Source organism: Cibotium barometz, chromosome 58 (genome assembly GCF_041138505.1).
Source record: "Cibotium barometz isolate CiBa-2024 chromosome 58, ASM4113850v1, whole genome shotgun sequence".
NCBI lineage: Eukaryota > Viridiplantae > Streptophyta > Polypodiopsida > Cyatheales > Cibotiaceae > Cibotium > Cibotium barometz.
This window is the reverse complement of record NC_141103.1, coordinates 19,024,192-19,040,849: the sequence shown is the minus strand read 5'-3', so window position 1 is coordinate 19,040,849 and position 16,658 is coordinate 19,024,192. Positions and strand designations below refer to the sequence as shown.

General features: G+C 43.7%; 1 protein-coding gene across 3 annotated transcripts in view; it reads right to left on the bottom strand.

Moving 5' to 3' along the window:
* Positions 1 to 16,158, bottom strand: part of LOC147606001 (uncharacterized) — a 35,057-nt gene extending 18,899 nt beyond the window's left edge. Inside the window, exons 1-2 of one of the 3 annotated variants that reach the window (XM_086792737.1) lie at positions 15,992 to 16,158; positions 10,913 to 11,261 (exon numbers count right to left, since the gene is read on the bottom strand). In XM_086792737.1, the coding sequence (XP_086648863.1) occupies positions 10,913 to 11,004 (92 nt within the window). In that variant the 5' untranslated portion in view covers positions 11,005 to 11,261; positions 15,992 to 16,158. Of the gene's footprint in view, positions 1 to 10,912; positions 11,262 to 11,955; positions 12,065 to 15,991 lie in introns of those variants that run through there. The other 2 variants (XM_086792738.1, XM_086792739.1) reach the window with 2 other exon arrangements.
* Positions 16,159 to 16,658: the final 500 nt, after the last annotated feature.

Genomic DNA, 16,658 nt, shown 5'->3' with positions numbered 1-16,658 from the left:
TTTCTCAAGCTTTGCGATGCCAGGTCACAACCACTCAGTTGGATTTTGATGATCTTAGCTCCCTACTCTTGGAGGAAGGGTCCATTCGTTTCTCAGGATAAGATAAAGGTGTGTCTTAACAATTCTAATCAGGCACTTACTTCAATTCAAAAGAAAGTTTGGAGTCTCTTGTGGGAAGAGAGGACATCTGTCCAAGGACTTTTTGTCCAACACCAAGGGCAAGGGCAAGTCTTTATCTCAGAAAAAGAGCAAAGACACGACAAACGACAGTGATACAAATTCCTCTAGTAACACATCTAGGGCTTCCAAGGCGCTTCCGGCTCAAGAGAACCCAGATGGTGTACTTCTCTAGTATACATGCAGTTCCCCCCATGTGCTTCCAGCCAGAGGAGGCTTGTGGGCGAGAGAGGGGACTGATTGCAGCTCCACTTACTGATGCATGGGAACCATGATTCGGAGTTCCAAGCATTAGACTACTGGCAGGACATGGTTATCTTTGGTGTAGCAGAAATTAGGAACTAGATCTGTTCCAAGTTCATTGTTCGAGGCTTTTGGGACATGATGTGTTTTCCGTCCACTGTTGGGGGTATGGGCGCGATGTGTCCAGCAGCTCATCATCTATTCTTGAAGTTCATTGCACACTTGTGTGGGAATTCGTAGCTAAGCAAAGTTCCTTGCTGTTTGTGGGGGCATTTTGTTTCGAGGAAATAGGTTGGCGAGTGCTCTCTCCGAGGTGATTCCAATATTCGCGGTGTTGGAGGGTCCATGGTTACATCTTCATCAATTTATCTTCTTCAAACTCTTGCACACTATAAGCTGCAAAGGGGGTGTTAGAATTAGTGTACCTCAGTGTATTTGGGTTGTGCCTATTTATTGGCATTTATGTATTTTCTCCTTGTTTTATGAGACGTGAGTAGATCGGCCTGTTCCAGTGCAGTTGGCCAAGTTCACATCTTCACTATATAAGGAGCCTCCCCATTATTCACTTCATCATCCAATCCCGTACACATTGTTGAACACCTCTTGCTGGCTATTGCCATTGTAAAGCTGATTGCTATTTTAAACGGTGATCTTGTCCACAAGCTCTCTCTACTCTCTCTCTTGTTCAGTTTATGCTTCCGCCTGTGCATTCTCCAACACGGAGGTCCTCCATCACCTTAAGGTTTTGGAGTCTGGATGGCTAAATCAATTCGTGGAAACCTCCAATTAAGCACGCATTGGCGTGAACACAACTGGGATGGGTGACCTCCCAGGACTTGGTCCCCCCACTGAATTTCCAACATGGTATCAGAGCCATAGATTGAAGTGTAACCTCTCAGCCACTAGAGAAGCCAAGTTGATCCTTTGAGCCAAGAAAAACATGAACAAGTTCAACCTTTCAATTAAGAAAGTGTTAAGAAAACTAGTGCCAAGGGTAGCAATAGGAAATTTCCACAAAATGGATAGACTGGAGGTCCCCCATCACCTTAAGGTTTTGGGATTCGGATGGCTAAACCAATTTGTGGAAACCTCGAGTTAAGCGTGCATCGGCATGAACACAATTGGGATGGGTGACCTCTAGGGACTTGGGGTTCCAACAAAAAAGCCGTCCATTCCAATTAGTGGCAGGCCAGCTCTACCGTGCAAGTCATCATATGGCATTGTGTCAGCTTACATTAAGTGCCTTACCTGGTGGAAGATGCTCGTGGAAGACTGGCGGGTGGACACTACCCTAGGCATGCCACTGTAGAACACATCTTCCAAAGTGATTTGTGGTGGCCGACTATGTTCAAGGACTCTAAGAAGTATATATATACTTAGATGAATCCAGGAACATGCCCAAATTCACCTTTTAGGAACATGCATGTTATATACTTATGGTAGTCAATCCACAAGACTATATAACTATCAACTCCATTATGCATAGTATGGACTAGATACTACGACATCCCCACTAATGTCATCAATGCCCAATAGTGGGTGTAGAACTCTGTATCAAGATATGCTCTCACACGCACTCCACACACACACACACATAAGAGAATATATTCACACAAAGGCCTTCGTACTGAGTTTCTGTCAAACCTCCGAAGAAGCAGAGCAGACTCAGCCATAATGAAGCCTAGCACTAAGGAAACCAACAAATAGAAAGAATTAGTACAGCAAATAAGTAGTTGATAGGGCAAATGTACCACTAAAGATAGAAAGAATAAGCACAATATCAACTGGCCGCAACTCTAAGAAGTATGCCAAATCATGTGACACCTACCAGAGGTGCGAGCAAAAACCCACCCACCAATCTAACTGGCCTCTTCAGGTCTCTCTAGCCTTTGAGCCATGGGGAATAGATTTTGTTTGCCGGATCGATCCAATTGCCCACCCAAGCAGATGCAACTACATCCTTGTGGCGACCAAACAAGCCACCAAGTGGGCAGAGGAACAAGCAACCAAAGGTAACACTACTCACACAATGGCAAAGATTCTGTACGAGCACATCTTTGTGAGGTTTGGCTGTCCCCTTGAAATCACTAATCGGGGTTCCCACTTCGTCAATGAGCACATCACCACTCTACTAGCCAGATACTAAACCTTTCATTAAAAATCTTGTGCCTACTATCTCAAGAAAAAATGGTTAGGCAGAGAATACCGCCAAGGTGCTATGTCAACTATTGAAGAAGATGTGCCATCAACATCCTAACAAGTGGTCGTAATCTGTTCTTGGTACTCTCTAGGCCTACCCCATGGGTTACAAGGCTTCCACCCAATAAAGACCCTTCCAACTAGCCTTCTAATTAGAGGTTATCACGGCCTTCAAATTCAATAGTGGTTCCTTCCGTGTGGGCACATCATGTACAGTCAAGCCTCAATCCTCGTATTCAGCAACCATTCTTCGCCTTTTTGTTTTAGAAGAAACGCGGGCACAAGCCTCCCAGACCCATGAAGCAAAACAAAAAGTGCTTGGCATGTCACTTACATCACTCTTAGTTTGGCACCAGTAATTTGATCCTGGTGTACCAAGCCTGTTACCTCAAACGAGCCAATAAACTTGAAGAACAAACTTGTAGAACACTTGTGCCTATGCGCTAGGGTTTTCAGAAATAGAAAAGAGTGCAACAAAATCACACATCAGCACACACACACACGAGTCATAAACCACTCTCTATATTATGTACAAAAAGAAAGTGTTACAACTGAAATAATACGAAAAATGACTAAGAACGTCAAATCACAAGCCACACACTGTTGACCAGCTTGTTCTGCAAAGAGATGCTTTGTAGGCTCTAATCGCTGAGAGGAATGCAGATGATTGTGATGGATAACCTACGTGCATATATATATGTCCCATCTATGCCGGTCGACCACCTTTATCATTGTCAGCCTATTATGAGGACTTGTCCACGACCTGTAAAATACTGTCTAATTGCTCCTCCAATAGCCAACTGCTACATGGCAGCGCCACATGGCACCTAAGCTGCGCCAATTGATCAGGCTTTCCTTTGTAGGAGTTCACATGCTTGATCAGGCTTTCCTTTGTAGGAGTTTGGAATACCCCTCGGCTTCATAGATTGAAACTTCGTTCTCACGCTTCTCAAGCACCGAAGACTTTTGATCTCCAATACTTGTCTTTTTCTTTGGTTTGTCTACCATGTAGACCGTGGCAGCAACTGAAGCTGAATGCATCAAATCTTGGATGGTATCATTCAAGCATACATTCACAAAATCTCGAATGTTGTCATGCAAACCGGGCCGATACTTTCTTAACTTAGATCTCTCAGAAATCTCCTTAAAAGGAGTAATCTTGAGATATGCATCCCAAAATTTCTTGTTGTAGTGATCGATTGTCTCACTTGTTCCCATCCGCATGCAAGGTGCACATCATCTTCCTTTGTTAGTTGCTCGTCCCCTTTCTTCATTTGCTCAATCTTCTTAGATAGTTGCTCAAAGATTCTCATCAAGTCGGGATCTTGAAGAATAGTGTCCAAATTGGTCATAGTTTCTTTGACCATGTGGGTTCTTGGGTCTTCTTGGGTTTGCTTTCCACTTTGGGTGGCTTGGTCCTCTTCTTGATGGTGAGTGCTTCCCATTGCTTGCACCACACTAAGGGTCGGAATAGCCTCAGGCCACCCCCCCCCCAACCCCTGGACACGAGTTATATTAGAAAAAACCCCTTGGAGGGATCTTGAGTACAAGTTCTTAGAGCTAGAGACCTCTCTTGTCTTTTTACATATCTCAACAATGAGAGAATAGCTTAATATATAGTTCTTGCCCAAAGGCACTTGAGAAAAGCACTTTAAAAGCATCTTTTTAATAATAAAAGCTCTTCTCTTTTTAGTATTTAAAAAACTTTTAATCTTTTTCTTTTCAAAGGCCAGTCGCATCATTCCAAGCCTGTAACGTTGAATTGCGATGCTATACTGCCACAGTTTTTTCCCTTGTTTTCTGCATTGCGCTTTTGCACTTTAGCAGCCTGTATTGTGATGCTTCGGTGACATGGCAGTTTTCAGACCCAATGATTTCATACGTATGTATGGATCAATGTAGGGAAAAACTGTACACATCCTATTTAACCCTGGTAACACTCATAATTTTATTAATGCCAAATTGGTGCATAAATTGGGAGCAGAGACCCGACCAAGTGATCATGTCTACCATGTCAACCTGGCAAAGGGGCATTGTTGACGAGCAGGATTGGGTCATGGCGGAAGCACACAGAAAAACAAGAGAGAGAGTGAGAAAGCATAAAAAGCGCAACATGACATCAACCCTAAACTAATAAGGAGATGCACAAGGGACTACATCTTTGCAAGTATATAATTTACATTGTAATGATGGTCCTTAAAATAGGAGAGACCCCCCTTACAAGGTGTGGCTATAGGCTATCACCACGTATAACACATATCAAGATGAGGTGCCAAGTGTCCACTGAGGTGTCACCTTTACACATTATTGCTTACATAAGTCCTCAAGGGACTATTTCCATGTATAAAGAACCCTTACACACTTAGCGGTTGTTCACACAGGAGCTGCTTTACACATTATTGCTTACATAAGTCCTTAAGGGACTATTTCCATGTATAAAGAACCCTTACACACTTAGCGGTTGTTCACACAGGAGCTGCTTTATATAAGACCTAGTTCACACACTTATACAAAACTTCTTTTACATTGATTTTCCCAACAAACGCTCTCTCAATGAAAACAAGGTGTGAGCCAAAGATAGCCTATATAGGCCCAATCTGAAGCAGATGGATTGATGGCAGCTACTAGATGTCAAGTCACACAAACAATCTCCAAAAGTAGCCTCGAATAAGATCCAGCTTTTGCACAAAGCTTTGAATGTGCCACGAGTGAGAATGAGACCACAAACAGAGCCTTCCCAATATTGGAACTTCCTAGAAGAGTGCGGAGGGATGGAGAGATTGAAGTGGATGACTCACTTGTTCCATCACGAGGAAGGGAAACAAGATGGAGTGATACAAGAAGTGTGTATAAGCATAAACACCGGGCTTTTGTGTGGGATCCTTATTGAGTTGACAAGGCATACATTTGGCAACATACTCCTTCACATCACTCCAAAGGCCTTTCCAATGTGAGTCGGATTGAGGAGGTGAATCTTTTGAGTTTCACAAAGATTCAAGCTAATCTTTATATCGGAAGGGTGGCTTGAACAGGATTGCAAATGCATTGAGTTGGATTGGGGAGGTGAATCTTTTGAGTTTCACCGAGATTAAGCTGATCTTTATAATTCCTTGAGAGAGCTATGTGAAACCGATAGATATTATGGTCAATTTTGGTAGCACGTCCAGGCAAGGAGCTCCATTATTACAGACCAAAGTTCAAGGGTCATTCCAATGTCAAAGTAGCAGGGGATCAGTATCTTATTCGGAACAAATTGTTGTTCCGAAATGATAAGAGTTTGCGTGCTGGATAGTGCTGAGATTAGGAAGAGGATCCTTTATGACTGTCAGGATGCTCCCATAGCACGTCATCCGGGGCTACAACAAACCTATGACTCGTATGTTTTACTGGCCCAAGATGAGGGCAACAGTCTAAGACTATGTCAAGCCCCCAGGCTTACGAACCCTAGGATTAACCATAAAGAGTTAGGAAAAACACACAAAGACTCAGGCATCTAGCTCACCACCCAGCCATAGAGCCATTGAGGCTCACCCCCTAACACACATTGATAGTAGCATCAAAGTCATGGCTCCATGTGGAAAGTCCCTGGCATCCCATACCAACAGTACACACCCATTGGATGTTAGCACGAAGTAGTCTCAAGGCCTCAAATCTAGGTCTAAGGAGCTCTCCCTCGACTGTACACAAAGACTCAAGCATCTAGCTCACCGCCCAACCATAGAGCCATTCAGGCTCACCCACGTGCGTAGGGGGATAGTAGCATCAGAGACATGGCTCCATGTGCAAAGTCCCTAGCGTCCACAATACCACCAATACACACCCATCGGATCTTAGCACGAAGTAGTCTCAAGGCCTTGAGTCCAGGTCTAAGAACCTCTCCCTCAAACTGACTCATAAAGTCACTTATATAGGCTCCTATAAACTAGGAGCCAAAGATAGCACGTCTCATAATAGCTACTTATCCCACTTAAGATGTTTTACCCCTAGACTATGGTTAACGTCTTAACTCTCGTTAACCTTGGGATGTAACAAACTATGTGGTGAAGTGTCGTCAATGTCAGATGCATTAAGGCTGAGCGCCTTTGAAGTAGAGAATTATTACATCCTTTGGAGATCCCTTTTAGTAAATGGGAGAGTATTTTCATGGACTTTTATATACCTAGATGAATCCAAGAACATGCCCAAATTCACCTTTTATGAACGTGCATGTTATATACTCATGGTAGTCAACCCACAAGACTATATAACTATCAACTCCATTATGCATAGTATGGACTAGATACTACAACATCCCCACTAACGTCATCAATGACCAATAGTGGGTGTAGAACTCTGTATCAAGATATGCTCACACACGCACTCCACACACACACACATAAGAGCATATATTCACACAAAGCCCTTCGTACTGAGTTTCTGTCAAACCTCCAGAGATGCAGGGCAGACTCAGCCATAATGAAGCCTAGCATTAAGGGAAATAGCAAATAGAAAGAATTAGTACAACAAATAAGTAGTTGATAGGGCAAATGCACCGCTAAAGATAGAAAGAATAAGCATAATATCAACTGGCCGCAACTCGGACGAAAACTTCACAATGTGAAATCTGCATGTCCGTTAATATGGCTGAATTATATACCTAGATGAATCCAGGAACATGCCCAAATTCACCTTTTAGGAACATGCATGTTATATACTCATGGCAGTCAACGCACAAGACTATATAACTATCAACTCCATTATGCATAACAACATCCCCACTAACGTCATCAGTGCCCAATAGTGGGTGTAGAACTCTGTATCAAGATATGCTCACACACGCACTCCACACACACACACATAAGAGCATATATTCACACAAAGCCCTTCGTACTGAGTTTATGTCAAACCTCCAGAGATGCAGAGCAAACTCAGCCATAATGAAGCCTAGCACTAAGGGAAATGGCAAATAGAAAGAATAAGTACAGCAAATAAGTAGTTGATAGGACAAATGCACGGCTAAAGATAGAAAGAATAAGCACAATATCAATTGGCCGCAACTCGGATGAAAACTTCACAATGTGAAATCTACATGTCCGTTAATACGGCTGAATTATATACCTAGATGAATCCAAGAACATGCCCAAATTCACCTTTTAGGAACATGCATGTTATATACTCATGGTAGTCAACCCACAAGACTATATATATACCTAGATGAATCCAGGAACATGCCCAAATTTACCTTTTACGAACGTGCATGTTATATACTCATGGTAGTCAACCCACAAGACTATATAACTATCACCTCCATCATGCATAGTATGGACTAGATACTACGACATCCCCACTAACGTCATCAGAGTGCCCAATAGTGGGTGTAGAACTCTGTATCAAGATATGCTCTCACACACACACTCTACACACACACACACATAAGAGCATATATTCACACAAAGCTCTTCGTGCTGAGTTTCTGTCAAACCTCCAGAGATGTAGGGCAGACACAGCCATAATAAAGTCTAGCACTAAGGGAAGTAGCAAATAGAAAGAATTAGTACATCAAATAAGTAGTTGATAGGGCAAATGCATCGGTAAAGATAGAAAGAATAAGCACAATATCAACCGGCCACAACTCGGACGAAAACTTCACAATGTGAAATCTACATGTCCACTAATACGACTGAACATGCCCAAATTCACCTTTTATGAACGTGCATGTTATATACTCATGGTAGTCAACCCACAAGACTATATAACTATCAACTCCATTATGCATAGTATAGACTAGATACTACAACATCCCCACTAACGTCATCGGTGCCCAATAGTAGGTGTAGAACCGTGTATCAAGATATGCTCTCACACACGCACTCCACACACACACACACACACACACACACATAAGAGCATATATTCACACAAAGCCCTTCATACTGAGTTTCTGTCAAACCTCCAGAGATGCACGGCAGACTCAGCCATAATGAAGCCTAGCACTAAGGGAAATAGCAAATAGAAAGAATTAGTACAGCAAATAAGTAGTTGATAGGGCAAATGCACCACTAAAGATAGAAAGAATAAGCACAATATCAACTGGCCGCAACTCGGACGAAAACCTCACAATGTGAAATCTGCATGTCCGCTAATACAGCTGAATTATATACCTCGATGAATCCAAGAACATGCCCAAATTCACCTTTTAGGAACATGCATGTTATATACTCATACTCGTCAACCCACAAGACTATATAACTATCAACTCCATTATACATAGTATGGACTAGATATCACCAGTTTACCACGCACTCGCAGAGGGCATGATGCCATTTGGGTGGTGGTAGACAGATTGACAAAGATGGCAAGATTTTTACCCACAAGGAAAACAATAATGGCTCCTAAATTGAGTAGTTTGTTGAGCAACTTTTTAGGTTATATAGTTTACCTTGTGACATAGTGAGTGGTAGGGATTTGAAGTTTACTGGACACTTCTGGCAGCTAGCCTTCCAAAGGGGACCCAAAGTGGCCCATCATTTATGGTGTTCAATTTGTTACAACCCTTAGCAAAGTGCTTCTATTCTACAATGTGCTTCTTTGGATTCCCGTCCTTTCCTCTCTTACAATCTCCTCCCAAATTCAAATCGACATCCCTTGATATTTCCTCGGGACAATGAATCGATTAGTGGTGGGCAATGGTCAACCTCTAGCCACCTAGCATGTCCATGTCCTCAAGTGTGGACTCGGAAATCCCGTTCTAGTCACAAAGTGTGGCCTTGGAAATCCCCCTCACCCAGTCAAGAAGTGCAAAAAATTCTGGGATCCCGATCAAAAGTGGGAAACCCTGTGGACATTTCAGGAGGGTCAGTGGTCAACTAGCACATTCAAGGACTGGTCGCCAACCGATACATTGCACCAGTCGGAGCATCTTCATTGATTATCACTGTCATGCTGAGTCACGCCAAATGGCAATGTTCTTGCAATTACGTTTGCATGCTTTGAAGGGTCAAGGACCCCTTGTACAATTATGGGGGATTTTCCAAGACTTGCATTCATGAAGAGTTGGTGTGAAATTCAATCTGTACCAAAATAGATGCGGGAAACTCACTGAAACGCCCCTCCCCAGGCGTTTCGTCGTTTCGGCATACATAGCTGCAACCAAAACACGTTTCCCTTCCGAAATGTTTCGGGGTATCTGAAATGGTGGGGAAACGTTTCAGTGTTGACCAAAATGTCTGGCGAACATTTCGGTCACATCAAGCTAAAACAACATGCATTTATGCTTTCCCCACATCCATTTTGTATAGCTTTGGGCTCAGAATACAGACATCAGCAATATGGTGGGTTGAGAACATCCTTCCAAAGACTCACTCTTTCATGCATACTAACCCTCTCCCCCATTACTATGGTTTGAATAACTTCGTTTCCGTTCCCCCCCCTCCTTCTCTTTCTTTGCTGATGTGGCGTTTCCGTTTCCATTTCCGTTCCCCACAGCTCTGGAACTTCAACTTAACAACGTTCTATTCTTGAGTAGTATTCCTCTTGGTAGTGAGTGTGGCTAGTGGAGAGAGGCAAAATAGTCGTGCGTCTCCGTAGCCTGTGCATCAACCCCTGAGGGTATACTGCCTTGGAGTGGAACCCTTCGGTACTTTGCTCCGGTTAGTGTACCTGGGCAACCGAGTCTGCAACAGGTTTTTTCTTTTTTGGTGTTTTGGTGCGAATGCATGTGGGTTGGGGGGGGGGGCGGGGGGGGGGGGGGGGGGGGGGGGGGGTTGGTGTTTGCAGTGTATATGCGCAATTGAAACAGGGCTTTAACAGTAGTAGAATAAGAAACTAAAGCAGCAGAGCCACACTTCAAGCCCTTTCAATGCACTCAGATGATAAGTAGTCATAGTTTTTCAGGGCCTAGCCTGGGCTGGAACCCCATCAGCAACACCAGCCTCCCATGCTAGCATAGATGCATGGGTGTCTTCTGGTGAGTAACTGCATGCTTTGATTCCCAAGATGGTATGAGAGCCCAATGTCACACCAGGGCCACTCCACTCCACGCTCAAATGGAGGGGAGTGTCGGAAGTGCAACTCTCGTTGAGTTTGATTGGTGCTAGGGATGGTGTTTCATGCAGGGAGTGACCATGTGAAAGGGAGGCTTACGCAGACCACAAAGGTGCACTCCTAGGCCAGCTTGTACCACTCGTACATGTTATCCAAGTGCAAGTAGCATATGTGAAAAGCCTTACAACACATTGAAACCATGGCTCCTAATCTAGGAATGTTCCCTTTCCAGATAGTTCTTACTATTTGATCATTGTAGAAGGCAATCTACCTATGCCTCATTGCTGTAATCCTTGCATTTCTGATCCTCCTTAACTCCATACTGGATCGTATGCATCCATCCAAAACATGTTCATAACCCATTTTCTAGAATGATTCCCTTTACATGATCAATCCAACAACATTACTGTTTCAAGACAAAAACATATCCTGACATCAAGCCTGCAAATTTGATTATATTAAGCTTCAGCTTCCTTCCAAATATAGAGAGCCTTCCTTTCTTGAGATGATGTTTACAAACAAGTTCTTTTCCATTGTTTCTTATGCGCTCATTCTCTGCTTTCTTTGATACTAAGAGTATCCTTTATCGTTTCTGTCAGGCAAATCTTTACTCATTATATCTGCAGAACACTTATGAGAAAGGTTAGAAACGGCACACTCTTTTTTTTAAGAATGAAGTATATTACTTTAGTAAAAGAACAGTTTTTCAAGTGATCTGACAAGCAGTCAATGGCAGGGTAGTCTAGCAGTTGAGGCATTGTTCGAACCCCACTAGTGCTCCCCAGGCGGCACTTAGTGCATCCCCAGATTTAATAGGTATATATGGAGGATGCCCTTTCAGATATTTGCAGTGGGATCCGGGAGAGTGAGGAAACCCTCATACCCATTGTGTATGTATATGCCATTTGCTTAAGATTTAAAAAAACTCATGTTGTGGACCCGCCTATATTTGATGCACTAAAGAGTATGAAACACAAAGCATACATAGGGATGAGATTGTTTAGCCTGCTAACCTAGCAGTATGAAACACAAAGCATACGTAGGGATGAGATTGTTGAGCCTGCTGATCTACCAGTATTTGCAAATCTACAAGGTAGCATTTGAAGCTACTGCTACATAAGATGATTGCTGATGTACTGCATGAGGAGCAAATTCGATGTGCACGAGTGGCTTGTTAATATTGCAATGCCTAAGACTCCTACTGGAAAATGTAAATACGTGCCTGCAAGACTCAAAGAAAGAAATCACATCACGTCACCCCCAAGTGATTGGCCATGCTCATGTAAAAACTAGCAGATAAACATAAAGACCAACCCTGATTGCCCTCTCAGGACAAGGTAATGCAGACACAGGAAAGCCTCCTGGATGCATTGAACCCCACCGGCTCAACACTCCACCCACCACCCGCCAGGAGAGCAGGATGGTGTCAGAGAAAAAGTAAGAGAAGCAACATGCACGTCATTGAGATATTACAAAAGCCCTAAAAAGATCTTTTATAAGTATGTTGAAACTCAGAAACCTGCCGAAGCATTCTAAGTTTTCAACATATACTTAAATTCCAGCACTCATACGGGAATTCCTAAACCTACTTCTGCCTTACCATATTGCAACATGAACTGTGGTTTGTCTTTTCACTTGTATTTGCAATCAGGAAGCTGAACCTTGTTGCTTTATAAGGGCCCTCCCTGTCCCTAACTATTTTATAGCTTTTTCTGATTCATCTTTTACATAAACAGCCTCATATGTCTCTCTCTCTCTACCTCTCTCTCTCTCTCCTATGTTTTGCTTCTGCATTGCGCAACTTTATCATGGTATCATCGCCCAGGTTCCCTGTTAATCCAGCCCTCCTCCTCGCACATCTTTGACGCCTTGCTGCTGTCCTCTCTTCTCCATCTGCGTTTTCTGCAAATCAGCCCTCGCTAGAGGCTTCAAGTGGCTGTCCAGCACTTGTGCATTTTCTGGTGGAGTTTTCTGCACTTGCATTTTTCCGGTAGGAGTTTGGAACAGGCAAGGTGGCTGGTTGCTGTGTTTACAGCAGTGTTTTTTGTGAGTTTCGGGCCTCCTCCTCCAGCGTTTTTCCGGTTGCTTTTCTCTTCATGGCTGGTGTATGACGCCTAGGTACCTAACTGCGCACCCTCCTAGTGGACTAGATCAAGCACTTGCTACTATGCAAAAAACAGGACAGTGTCGTTGTGCTACTTTTGTGGAAAGCAGGGTCATTTGGCCAAGGATTGCAAGAACAACAAAAAAGCCCAAGCCAGGACCAAGTTTTCAAAGAAGGGCAATGATCATATACATGATGATGACTCTGATACTTCTCGTGTCCCCAAGGCTGCAAAAGCCAAGGAGGCCCTAGATGGTCAGCTTCTATAGTTCTACAAATAGTTTCCCCCCATGTGCTTCCAGCCAGAGGAGGCTTGTGGGCGGAGAGGGGGCTGTCACAAGCCCTTACTTTTAGTGCATGGGACCAGTGTGTCGGAGTTCCAAGCAGGTAAAATATATGGCGAGACAATTTCATTTTTGGAGCTATGGACTGGATTTGTTCCAAGTCTATTGCTTGGTGTAGCAAAGATTATGGACTGGATGAGTTCCAGATTCATTGTTTGACGTCTCTTGAGACGTGATGTGTTCACCATCTACTGCTAGGGGATGATGGGAGCGGTGTTTTCCGCACACTCATAATTCTATACCTGGAGCCAAGCAAATTTCTTTGCTGTTCAGGGTGGCATTTTGTTTCTAGGAGTCAAGTTGATAGGTGCTCTTTCCAAGGTGTATCCGATATCTGTAGTACTAGAGTGTCCATGGTTGCATCTTCATTGGCTTATCTTCTCCAGACTTTTTCACACTATGAGCTACAGAGGGGGTGTTAGAATTTGTGCATCTCAGTGTGTTGTGTAGGATATGGTCTTTTATAGGACACTATGTATTTTCTCATGTTTGATATAGTCATGGGTCTTGGGCTACCTGTTGGCCAGCTCCAAGGGGCTGGTCGGCTAGCTACATACCTCCCTATATAAAGTCCTCTTCCCTTGTCACTTGTAATCATTGAACCTATTCATAGGCACATATGTTCTACACCATCTGCTGGCTGGTATTGCCATTGTAAAGCCTTTTGCTACATAATAAAGATGTTCATTGTCTGATGTCTCTTTCTCTCTCCCTCTGTCCTGTGTTTTGCTTCCACATTGTGCAACTTTATCAATATGTCCCGACTTCCTAGTCTAGAGCTGGCAGGAGGAGGGTCCTAATCTGAAGGCTCTAGGGTGTCTAGCTCTCTGAAGAATCTGTGCTCTCTCTCCCCTCATCTGAGTCTCCCGAAAGGTGACATCTCTAGCAAGAAAAGACCCAATCATCTGTGATCTATGTAGTGCATCACTCATGATAAAAGGGCCAAAACCCTCTCTAAAGAAGCAATGGGAATCTCCCCCGTATCTCATAATATGATGGGCATCTGAACAGGTAGTGCTACTCGGACTTTCACTCCTCAACCATGCATAATCTGCAAATGCGCTCCTCCTGCAGTATACCCTCTGCTCTCCCATCTCAATCTGCAATGGGAGAATACCCTCAACTGGCCGATGGCAATCCTCATGGTATGAGATGTGTGCCAAGAAGGGGGAGAGAGAGAGAGAGAGAGAGAAAGAAAGAAAGAAAGTCATATTAACGTCCACGGAATGCCTTGAAGGCATATGGGACCAAAAACCGGTACCTCACAGTCATTACAATCCACTTCGGGGTGCACTTAGGCACAAGCAAAAGATTAATGAAAACCCTAGGATGATAAACAACTAGAGAGGTATAATAATGTCTACAACATCTGGAAAACCTCATCATCGTCGCTGGGTGTCTCTATCCTGGATCGAGTGAATGAAACTGGTGATGGGTGGCTGTGAAGGGACACGAACCTCATACTAGGCCTCTTTACAAAGGTAGCCTCTATCCGCCCAGCTCCATCAGATTCATGGGCCGCACTGGTCTGGAAAGTAAATGACTCGGCATAGCTGACCAAAACCATCTCTGACTGGAACCTCTCTTGTATCTCATAATACACTGGGCATCCGAAAAGGTAGTGCTCCTCCATTTTGACCTTCAGAGAGTAGAGTCAACATATCATGTCCTCCCTCGCAATGCTCTCTGCTCTCTTTGTCTCAAGCACTGAGGTGAGACTCAGATCTTTCCAATTGCTATCTGCATGGCATGTGGCATGTGTCTATAAAGGTAAAACTGAGCTTCTAAATGAAGCCATTGTGTGTAATCTGCAAGAAACGATCCCAATAAAATTATAGCTTTGTGGGAAGCTGCAGCAGATTTATCCATGTGAGATGAGGTCACAAAGGTCAAGCCAGTTTGTATCCTACCTAGAGAGGGGTAATAGTGGTGCATCTAGACTCTAAGCAAAAGGGTCCATCAAAGCCCATGTGAGATGAAACATTGTGCAATCCTCGCATACCATACCTAGTCATGTCCTTGCTCTGCTAGTCATGTGAATGAGCCGAAGGAGCATGTGTCTATCTAGTGTAGATGTGATACAAGTATGTCACTGTTTAGAAAAGCACATCAACCGTTAGGTGTGCTACTCCAAACTCTACAACAATCAAGGGGTGAGGCACAGATGGCTTATTCCACATCATGCGTCACTTGCAGTCTTTCCACCCTCCTCCAGTAATCCTCCCCACAGTCTGGTCCCCAAAAGGGAGCCCAATACATCACTACATGTGTTACCAGTACATCAAAAGGCAACCCCTTGATGCTAGGCTCTTAGAAGTATACCTAGAAACACTACCTCTCCAAGCGAGCTAGAGCAGAATATCCCCTTGCAGTTCACCAGCTAAGTTTGGACTGCCCAATGTATGGTGAAGATCAGGCCAATGTGCCATGTCCGTACTCTTATCAAGTTGCACATGGACATAATCCTCACTAACAATCGCCTGAAAGACAGAGTTTGAGGGCAAGTATGGGCTGATTGGGCAGCACCTGACAAGGGGTACTTTGGGGTCAGTGTGGACAGCATACTTTATGGAATCAAGGAGCAACCTTACAGGCCAATCAGCAAAATGCCTATAAAAGGCAGGGTGGTCAGTTAGGCCCAAAGATAGACCAAAAAACTATCACAGTCTACCTCAGCAAGCATGACATGTCATGGACTTTCTCATCATATCCATGGTGTTTGGATCGGTCAATCCAATACTGATGCTATATTGGCATTTTCTCTATCATTTTATAATATACATCCATGATGGAAGCCATCAATGCTGAGAGCCATTAGAGGATTAGATGTGTGTGTGTGTGTGTGCGTGTGTGTGTGTATGTGTGTGTGTGAGAGAGAGAGAGAGAGAGCAAGAGGCCTTACTTGAGTGAGACCAAAAGAAGAGAGAGGCGCCGAAGGGGAGGGAGGGAAGGAGGGAGGGCAGAGGGCTGATCAGGTGCCGGAGGCGTAGGTGGAGGCTGCTCCTGCCCATGGTGGGAACGGGGGCGGTTATGGCCCAGGGTCCCAATCTAGATTCTAGAATCTACTCTCTTACTTCTCTATATTCTCTCTCTCTCTCTTCTCCCCTTATATAGAGGAAAAGTCTCACACAAGAATTTGGAGATTCAGGAGGCAATTTGAAAATTCGAGGAGAGGTAGACTCCTATTCCTCAAGGAATTTGAAACATATCAAGCTACGAATTATATACATGAGAAGCACGAGTCAGCCCATTAGTCTTTATTAAGTACAACTTACTCCCTCTGAGCAGTGCGGTAGAGCAATTGGTGAAGTGTGTGTGTGTTTGGGGTAAGGTCTCGTGATCGAGTCTTACTTCCAACTCTCATCCGTAAGGACACTGCTTGGTACAAATAAAAATCTCGCATTACAAAAAAAAAAAAGTGAAACTTCTAAACTTTTTTTAGATGCAAGGCTCAATTGCCAACGGTAGTGAAACAGGTATCTTTTCTGCAAGTATTTACGTGAGCTTGCAATTCAAATATTCAAGAGTTGCATACCTTAAATCAAAACACCATAGCATAGCATAAGAAG